At 38.3% G+C, this 10,933-nt stretch overlaps 1 protein-coding gene across 1 annotated transcript in view; it reads right to left on the reverse strand.

Annotated features, from left to right (window-relative positions):
* Positions 1 to 6: 6 nt before the first annotated feature.
* Positions 7 to 10,933, reverse strand: part of FBXL4 (F-box and leucine rich repeat protein 4) — a 62,148-nt gene continuing 51,221 nt past the window's right edge. The window contains exons 8-9 of the mRNA XM_009275406.2: positions 10,008 to 10,320; positions 7 to 1,967 (exon numbers count right to left, since the gene is read on the reverse strand). Of these exons, the coding sequence (XP_009273681.1) occupies positions 1,804 to 1,967; positions 10,008 to 10,320 (477 nt within the window). The 3' untranslated portion in view covers positions 7 to 1,803. The remainder of the gene's footprint in view (positions 1,968 to 10,007; positions 10,321 to 10,933) is intronic.

The raw sequence follows: 10,933 nt of genomic DNA on the forward strand, positions 1-10,933 counted from the left end.
CTAAAGATCTCTGACAATGTCCAGTTTCCTGGGAAAAAAAAAAAATGGAATGGCATAATCTAGTTGGAAATCCCATAGTGCCATCTGTGTGGAGGAAAAATCAAAAAGCCAACTGTGTATGCCCTTCTTTGGATCTGGAATTCCCAAAAGATTCTGTAAAATTTAAAAATCTGAAGAAAAAGATCTTTTTATAAAATCAGATAAATGTTCTGTAGCTGTTTCATGACATGGTTTATAAAGTATTGGCACCAGCACAGAGAGTTCAAAGCGTTCATTCAGCAGTCACAGAGATCATCAAATCTTTAATGATTCGTAGCAGTCCTCTCGTAGCGGTTGGTTATTTACTGCATAAGCTGAAGTATTCTTTGCCAGTGATCTTCGGTGCAATAATATACTTCTGCCAGACAAAGTACTTTCCTTCTTATTCCAGTAGGTAGTAAGTGCCATCAATACAAGAATCGTGGAGCCAGTATCAAATGACAGGCTATATTTCATGGTCCATATTCATCAACAATGGCCAAAAAGGTAAAATTCTAAACTCAAGCTGTACATAGCAACATACTCTAGCAGTGGTATTCAAGAAAAAAAAAAAGATAAAAACTTCGTCCAAGGAAGCGCAAAAGGAAGAAACCGCTAGAATTTGTCCATCAACACAGTTTTCCTTCTCCAGAGGCTAAACAGTGTTAAAGAGAGAGAGTGCAATAGTACTTTGAGCGATCACCTCTTGGGAAAAAAATAAAAACCCAAAACAAATCCAATACTAAGGTTTGGTGATTATTAAATCACCAAATCATATTGCCCTTGTTTCAAATTCACTATATTTTCATTGCTGTTTTACTGAACAAAATGTTTGTTTTTACACTTGACAGTAGATTTGATGCCAGTGTAAGGGACAGTAGCTAATGCATTATCCCAAGTTCTATTTTTTATGGTACTTTGCATGATAACCAGATGTATCACAAATCAAGTCTTGGCCATGCCAGAAATTTGAAAAGAAAATTGCTCTGGAGTTTTCTGCACATTACCAGTTACGACGCTAAGTACCTGGCTCAAACTTTATATCCAATACCACGAAGCAGCTGGTAATTTTCTCTTTCGTTTCTGCTCTAAGTTCAGGAGGAAGATTCTTGCATTTATCTGTTGTGTCACTTAGGCTGGACTGTAAAACATCACTACATCTAATTCAGGTGGAGGAAGGGAGAAAAATGTATCAGATACGATTCACTGCCAAAAAAAAAAATGAAGACAAAGAGTCTTTTCAATCCATTCTTATACAAGCTTAAACAGGTTTTCAAACAATTAATTATAGGCCAGATCATATCATCTTATGCTGCAGGCCAAACTAGAATGCTACAGTATGTGTGTATGTATATACAAATACTTCTGCATAAATTTATATATACACAAACACACATACATAAAAAGGAAGCACCCATCTTTTTCTTACTGCTAAATATTGAACTTCTGCTTTCACCTGGATATTAGCATAGTTTATTGTGTGTATCACCCTATAAAGGGACATTTAAGAAGACGTTATTCATTTTCTTCTCATTAAAGCCACACATATGGCTGGTATTTAAAAACATGCAGTGCCACCAATTAACACAGAGTAAAACAATTCTTAGGTACAATATCAACTCTTTAAGAAATGCATAATACATTTAAATGTATTTTACCCATTTGTGTCAATAATTAATACTTTCCACTATTTCATAGGGGATTTATATTCTTCTTAAAAAAAGTAGCACAAATTCACAGGAAACAACTCTGTCAAATTAATTCCACAGCAGCATATGTAGTGAGTCACTGGGTGAAACTCTTTTTTATGAACACATTAGGAAAGTTGGCATTCAGTTCTAGGACAACTCTATTATCAATCTGTGAACAGAAGGACACATCGAGTAAAGAAAGATCTTTACAAGACTCCAGCAATTTTCTTAAAGATGCAGGGCTTACCATCCTTGTCCCTGTTCAAAAACAAAAAAGAAACAAAACAAATTGTAAGGTTATGGAGAATAGTCTATTCTTTAAAGCTGCTAATACCGTGTCATGAAAAAAAATGCTACTATAATGCACTTTTTATTTAGATTATTTCAATTAGTTTTAAAATTAAAAGCTTCTCAAGGGACAGTGCAGAAGTTTTGCCTTTAAGAAGCCTGTTGTACTTTCCTAACCCAACTGCTTAAGTAACTCCATCATTTTCTATTGGGGGGCAACTTTACAACTTCAAGGGGAATTTCTAACTACAGAAGCTGAGCCCAAGTACCCACAGCTACAAGACCTCCTAGTGACCAGATGATGGGCTCTGGCAACAAGCAACACAGTACGCTACACTCATGCTCTCATGACTCTCCTGCTGACTGCAATGACCGGCACAGCACATGAGCTATTATGGGCTACTCCAGTTCCAAATAAATCAGCAAGGCTTCTAGGACTCTAGAGTTGAGTATGGGTATTACGCACATGGAGGGGCAGCTGTTCAAGAGACTACCAATCATATCCATATATACACTAACTGTAACAGAAAGCACACTATTTACCCCTGCTAAAAACGTGACCACAGTGACTAAACTCCTAAGTGTCACACAGGCTCAAATCAAGCATGGGATTGAGTCAGAAATCAAAGAAATAGGTGTTTGTAAGCATGCATCCACACACCCATTATAGCTGATGGAAATCTAGTCAGTACAGTCAATGGTGCTCAGCACGTGATTCAGCTGACTGGGCACTGAAGTATGATTCAGTTGCCCGAAATGCCTAGTGCCCCTTGGCCTTCCTTACACCATGTAGGACATCCACACAGAGCTGGTAGACAGGACACTGACCCACAGGGGGAGATCCATGCCTTACTGGAATAGCTGGAAGCCAGGCAGGTTACCCTGGGCAAGTGAACCAAGCCTGGATGTCTACAGTGGGCTAAATTGCTCATCAAGCTCTAAAAAGAGTTTATACATCCAACATGCCAACATGACTGCAGACAGCTGCTGGTAGACACTTCAACATACACAGCTCCATCTTGAGCTGAACTGCACCCCAAAAAGCCACCTAGTCCAGGATCTTGTCTATGGCCAGGGCCAATAATGTTTAAAAAAAAAAAAAAGAAAAAGCAAAAAGCAAAAAAAAAAGGCAAGAGCAGATTTTTAAAGCAGCTTTTCACTGGTGGATTTTCTCAACTGCCAAAAATTATCAGTTTAGGGATTTCTGAAGCTACCTTTCATGAAAGCTACTACTTTTCTGAACTTCTTTATACTTATGGCCCCTTCACATGAGTTCTACAGTTTAACTATATAATGTTAAAAAAAAAAGAAAAAAATTAGCCTTAAACCCAGTGCCTATTAATTGCAATAATTAAGGGGCAATGAATCATAAAGAAGCAGTGGGAGATCATTCCCAGTTCGCTATTTCCACATCATTCATAATCCTACAGACATCTCTTCTGTTCCTTCAAGGCTGTCTGTTTTCCAGACTCTTGTATCTCAGATGATGCCCGTTGTCTTGTTCCTGCACTAAATTTAGTACTTTTGAAATTGGATGACCAGAACTATACAGTGCACTGGGCACAAAGTCAGTAACTGTATAATGAGATCTTACGGTGTTTTCTCCATTTCTTTCCTAAGAAATCGTAACCTGTTTGTCTGTTAGAATGATGCTGAACAATGAGCTGATGTTTTCCAAAAATTGTCCACAGGATCACTTTCCTACAAAACAGTAACTAATATAAAGCCACCCCCCATATGCAGTTAATGTTATTTCGCCTCATGTGATTACTTTGCACTTGGAACACTTTTCCTCCTGCTTTATCATCTAAGTATCGTAAGATCATTCTGCAATTTTTCAGCATTAAGTTCTTCAGCTTAAGATTTTTCTACCCTAAATATCTGTGCATTACCTTCTGGTATAGCATTATTCACCCCTTTGCCTGGATTACTCATAAACAGATCAGTACAGACCCTTGGTGACCACAGTAGTGACATAACTTCACTGTGAAAAGAGAGGATACATTCTTATCCTCTGTTGTCTATATTTGAAACACTCATTACAATCCAGGAGAAGACAGCTAAGTTACAAAAGCAGAACAACCTTGCCTAAAGCTTTTGAAAATCCTATCCTCTATGGACTGGATCAGTGCTTACCCTCCACCACAAACTCCCAGGAATTCTAAAAGACTGGAGAGGCATAACCATCCTCATGGGGACGCAGCTCTCCTTCAAAATAACGTAACGGCCTTCATGTCCACTGACTGACTGACTTTCTTATGGTTGCAACTGGTTTACACAGAGCAAAAGACAATCTTACTGTTTTGTAGCTTCTAACCTGCACCCTTTACAGAAGATTTTGCCATGATTGTAACCCTTCATTCCTCTAGCGCTGAGGCTGATTTAAGTGACAGATCACACACCAGAAGTAGGATTTCCACAGCCCTGTATTTGAGCTCATTTAGAACTGCTGCATAAACACCATTTAGTCCTAACAATTTATTATTGTTCAATGTATTGATTTGTTCAAAAGCTTTCTGTATTGGCATTCCAATTTAAGGCAGCTTTCCGGGCTAATCTCCTGGAAAGAATGGCTCTGATGTAGCAGCCTACTTGATCCCCCTTGCCATGAACACTAATGGACAGACAACAGTTCTCCCGCAATGGCCTTCTCGTACCTGAGCAATCCTTTACATCTGGAGTATCTACCAACCTCAGTAACTCTCCTTTAAACTTCTTCTAAGGTATCTGAAATACAATTTTAGCATTTACCTTTAAGCCAATGGTTCCGTAACATCTCATTCTGCCTTACTGTGATTTTGTTTCACTTTCTAGAGTTCATCTTCCTATTCTTCTTCTCTGAACAGGATTCATTTCCAGAAAGATGCCTCTGTTTTTAGCAGTCTCCTGTACTCTTCTTTGTAAGCCAGGGGGTATCTAAGGGTGGTCTTCAGTTCTTCTATGGGAGCCTCTCGGATTAGTTGCTTTGAGACATCACTTAACATCACCTGTAAACAGTCTTTGCTATCATGCCCCCAAATTTTACCTCATCTACGCGAAGGTAATCAAAGCTTGTCATTATTATTGCGATTTTTAACTCCCTTATCATTACATGATCACTGTCACCACAACCGTCTGGTGGTTGGTGTAACAGTCCCTATAGCCACACACAGAAATTCTGTAATACGCTTTAGTTATTTACTTCACTTGACTATAATTTTACCATAGTACCACTGACCTACCAGCAGGATCTGCTCTGCCATTCCAACCGAAACTCCAGGAACACCACATTATGCTACTCATCTTTTTTCTACCAAGCCTTAAAATTGCTACTGCATCAGCACCTTCATCTAAAACCAGTCTCGTTTACACATCACAGCTTTTAAGCTTCAAGATCCAAATGTGTGTTTCTACAAAAATGCTAGATCTAGATGCCTAGCCACAGATTTTTTTGTGTAGGATGTTCTTCATTCCTTCCTACCTGAAATTCGACAGTTCTCCTACCATTTCATTTAAGACTAAGATCTTTTTAATGGATTTGTAACTAAATAGGCCATCCTAAATTACATGCTTTACTGCACCTGTTTCTTTTTTCCTCCTCAGACTTAAAATTTTGTGTTAGCAAATATCTTTTTCTATAAGCAAAAAAAGCCAGTAATCTAGTTGGGGTTTGGTTATTCACACCAGGGGATAAGAAAACATCATCCGCAGCCTGATTTTTATTTATACAATGTACAATTAGTGATATATATTTCTTAAGAGCACATTCAAAAGCATTTCAGAAGTGTAATACAGCACATTTTCCTTTGCCTTTGAAAGACTGACAATGTATCCTGCTAGTTACCTATATAGTGCATTTTTTCTAGAGTTCAGAGGCTTTGTTACTTACTACAACTTTTCCTACATGGACTAATCTGCCATTTCTCAGAATAAATACATAACCGGTATATTAAAATCTGCTATTTAATTTTGTTGTTCAGTTTATTCCCTGGAAAAATTCTCTGGTATCGCCTTTGTAAAAGGCACTTCTGAGTAATGATTTCTTTGCTAGAACAATTATTTTTATTAGCTGTGAGTGATTTCATTTGTATCTATCATATATCTAAGTCTTCAAATTCCAGAGCTGTTCAGGAGATCTGTGTATGATGGCCACAAAAATTGCCAGAGCCCCAATTTTTAAGTCAAGGGATACTACTACACACCAAATAATATTTAAGAGTAGAGACCCTGAAAATAACTAGCACTATTTCCTCAAAAGTTCTTACTTTTCCTTTCCTTCCCTAGACCAGCCAGACAGCCTTTTATTCTTTACTTTTTATTGAATCTATTGCACATAACTCAAATTCTAAATTTTAACATGCTACACATTTTCATGTTTGAATTGACTAACTACGTGTTGATGCTCTCAAGATAAAGCTGAAAATTTTGACAGCTGGCAAGGGGGCAGTTGGGTTTTCTGTTGCTCAAGAAGGTGTGGGAGGTGTTGGTATGTAGATAGGAATACATGCATTTTGCGGTAACAAGGGTGTCTACTTTTCATTACCCTTTTTGTGCAGGACAGAGGCAGTCAGAACTTTTGGGGAGTGAGGTTAAGATGACTTATTCTTCATCCTTGACAGCAGCTGGTAGCCCCACAACAACATAACTAAGCAGCTGATATGATGTACAAGAAAAGCTTTTGGCACTGCCAATTCAGGATGTCATCTGACTCATCACATTGCTCAACGCTGATCACAGTTTGAAGACTAGTTTTTAACTGCAGGTCTAGAGGTGTCCACTTAACTTTTGATAGCACTGGATGATGTACTCCATCACTACAAAACTGTCAGATGATCACAGCTGGATCATTCTGCTGCAAGGTGGAAACCCACCACGTCAGTCAGAGGAAAGGATGTGGGCAGAGAAGGAAATGATACTTGTAAGCAGTCAGCTCAGTATGTAATGGCTAAAAGAAAGCTCAGAACTAAAACTTCAAGAAGCACACCCTCATGTACTCAGTGACACACTTACATCATGCTTCCTCTTCCAAACTGTATTATAATACAGCAGATATGGATCCAACTCATGATTTATTTTTTTTTAAACAGAAATTTACTTTCTGAAGTATGTTTTACACGCCACAAACACAGCCACCAATCAAACAATGCTTCACATAGGCCAATAATTTTATGGAGCGCTTGAAAACTGGCGATTTTCATCTTCTATGGAGTCCTCTGATTCTGTAACATGGGAATTGCCAAACAATAATAGAGAGACTAAGGAAAGGACAGATGGTACCAAGCCACAGGACCTACCACCTGAAAACAGCATCCAGGGCATATATAACATCCATTTTGTAACACTTAAATGAATGACACACAGTTCATAAGATTTCTTTCAGAGGCTTAGACTCCTCCAGTCCTGAAGCTATGGTGGTGATAAATAATTTATAACTGAAACAAGAAGTTTTCCCTGACAAGTTCATAAGTTCTAACAACTGCAGAGAGAAACCAGTATAGTATTGTCAACGCTGGTGACCGCAGTGCAAAGTAAGACATTCTCATCCCTACTTAGGTAGGTGCCTGTATATAGCAAAAAACCTCAAGCTTTTACACAGCTTTGCTGAAGCAAAAGTTCCCTTACAGCACGCAGTGTTAACCTAGCAGCAATACTTCTACACCCTTCACAATGCATGTACAGAAATGTCTGGCTTGTACATGGGAGATGACAAAGGATATAATGAGAGTACCTCTCGTTCATTCACATCATAGAGAAGACCCACTGTTCAAGGTTACTCCTGCAAAGCTGAGCACTGACCTCAGGCCTCTTAACAGCTTCAGACCTGTTGTCACACTTCTTCAAAAGCACAAAAACATATTAAGCATTTATATAGCTTATGGTAACAGGATGGCCCTACAACAGCCGCCAAAGTTAGAGTACATACAGACATTTATGACTTTCTTGGTACTCCTGCACTGTGAGAGACTAGCTCTTTAGTTCAGACAACAGCGACTTCTGCACTTACATAGGAACACCTGGCAACTCTACCTCCAGATGACCCGATGTGGTTCTACTTGACAACTCTTTCTTTTAACCACAGACTGTAACGGCTCCCATATTCAGACAAAGAAATGAACACAGTTTCCTTGCTGCTGCCAAAAAAGCTGGGTAACTCCTTCACATGTACCCTATCACCTTGTACTGATTCATTTACAGCGGAAGACAACCTTTCCCCCCTACTAAGTATTCCTCTGAAGGAAGAAAGCGAGGTCTGGAAGGTGGATATTAACGGTTTTGGTAACATCTTGCAGATAATTCAACTGGATATCCTCTGAAGAGCATCCATCTGAACCAAACATGCAGTCTCACTGGGAAAGGTTGACTACAAATCCACTTGACTCAAGAATACTGGTAAGCACCCAGGGAACAGAACAAATTCCTTTTCCACATTCACGTTATTTTTCCACAAAAACATCGATAAGATGTTAAACTGAATTAAAACGTGAATTCAAATGCTAAAGGAGATGTGGCAACAAACCTTCACAGCCAGCAGAGAGGCAACAGAATTAGCAGACTATCCGTAGGCTTAATACAGCCGAACTATTCATTGGGCAGCCTCTGGTGTAGTGAAAAGGTCAGACCACTTTGTGGGCAGACACAATGCCATTGTAATAGAAATGCATAGAAGCGGGTGGTCAGGAGAACATACGTGTTTATGAAAGACTTCATTCACTATGCCCTTTGGAAATTTTTCATGTCTGAATAGGGAAATGTGCCTTTGATAATCTAGCTACAAAACAGACTTCCTAAACGATACGCAAAACACGTTACCTCCTGCGGACATATACATCAGGTCTCTACAATCTGTACTAGGTGGAGATAAGTTTTTACCTGTTCATCCCCCTTTCCCATGTTGGTCAGAAGGCAACTTTCTCAGTCAGAAATGAGTAAAACCATATTTCATGGTAGAAGAGTGTACTAGCTATACTGGAGTGACAATCTGAAGCCATATGGTGAATTTTTTGTAATGAGAAATGCTGATAGCCTTAAACTTGGTTGCAACATTATTCAAGTTGAGGGCTCTCAGTTCTTTCCAGCATGTCTCTCAACCTAAATGTTATATTTTCATTAAAATTATTAAATATTAAAAATACGCAGTGCAGCTACTTTCTTCTCTTTAATTTAAATCTTCCTTTTTCAACTAACCCCGTGAAAATAAGTCAGCAAATGCATGAAGAAATTTCTCCCACCTTGATGTCACAAATACTCCTGCTGTCCTACATTATTTTAAAAAGAAAACCTCATATTCCACCATAAAAAGAATAAATGCAGTATCATGCAAAACCACATTTCTCAAAGTCCTTACTCAAGAGTCCAAAGTGTAATTACTTCAGATTTCTAAAAATATTTTTAACTATAGAAGCTGCAGAGGATTAGAAATTTAAGATTTGCTATGCTTTTTGCCCCTCATCACTTCCTTCCCACTTTAGTAGAAAGTCCATTTTAAGTTTTCATGTTAATTACCTTTTCCTGTTTAATGAGTCAAATTCAATTCCTGATAAAAATAACAAAGAAATTCAATATTGCTTGGTGTATCTGTATTGTGCAAAAGCAGAAATCCGTTTATTGATCACAGACTCATGCTATAAATATACTTTGTCATTCACAGAAATAAAACAACAAACAAAAGCAGAAAGAAGGAGAAGAAATCGGATCTTCTGACAGTCAAAAGATAAAGATTTCAGTTAAAAAAACCTAATGGTCATGAAACTAAAAGTTATTGGAAAAATCTCGCACTTAAATTTCAGTTTAAGCAATTCACACTAAGCAGTCAAATTACACTGTTGGTATAAATCCACTGGATTCTAAGTCAGAAACTCACTGCAGTGAGTAAAACTTCCCTCCGGTTTTTTTCATATGCTAAACCATAATTTTAAGAAATATTTATTTAAAAATATGTCTAGAAGACAGTTTTGTCTTAACGATTCCTTTTTAACTGCAAGGCTTTTGAGACACAGTAAGAAATTTACCAGTAGTTCTACATTTTCTTACCCAATATATCCAGCTGCCGTAAACGCGTACAGTTAGCAGCAAGCTCCTCAATGTCTGTGTCACACACAGACCTGTTGGCCGTAAGAAAGAGCTTTTGCAAGTTCGGGAGTTTACGTGCAAGGTTTGTGAAACAGCCTGTACTGCTCTGTAACGTAGGGCACCAGCCAAGATCAAGTTCTTCCAAAAGCTGGCAGCCTGAAGCCAATTCTGCTATTCCACTTTCAGTTATGTTTTTACATCTCCACAAATCCAGACTGCGAAGCTTTTTGCATTTTGCTCCCATCATGCTTGCTATAAGATCATAGTCTTCAATCTGCAAGGAAAGCAAACACTTTGTCCTATATACCATCTTTCCAGACATACATAGGTGTTTCAAGATTTGCTTGCTAACACACTTACAGATCTGTCTTGAGCATTTGTCATTTCTAAAAAGCTCTGATAATTATTCATTGTAGAGTACAGTGAGGTCTACTTTTACAAATGACAAAAATAAAATAAATCTCCTATCAACCCCCAGACATAGGTGTTTTTAAATTCACTTAATTCTAAAGATCAGTGAAAATGCAGTGAAAAGTTCATTTTCTTTGAAAACCCCTTCTTCTTATCGCACAGTTGTTTTTCCTTCAGAAGATGATTAAAACTGTTTTTATGACCATAGGCACTGCCACCATAAGCACATGCAGACTGAAGAATGTGGTTATTTTCATTCTAGGTTGATCAGTTGCTGCATCTCCTAGAATCATAGAATGGTTTGGGTTGGAAGGGACCTTAAAGATCATCTCATTCCAACTCCTCTGCTGTGGTCAGGGACACCTTCCACTAGACTTTTGCTGGGACTCAGGAAAAAAAGGAGAATTTACCGCTTGTGGAAGAAGGGGCAGGCGACTCAAGAAGAGTACAGGGATCTCATTAGGTTGTGCAGAGAG

This window comes from Aptenodytes forsteri, unplaced genomic scaffold (genome assembly GCF_000699145.1).
Source record: "Aptenodytes forsteri isolate BGI_AS27 unplaced genomic scaffold, ASM69914v1 Scaffold384, whole genome shotgun sequence".
Classification (NCBI taxonomy): Eukaryota; Metazoa; Chordata; class Aves; order Sphenisciformes; family Spheniscidae; genus Aptenodytes; species Aptenodytes forsteri.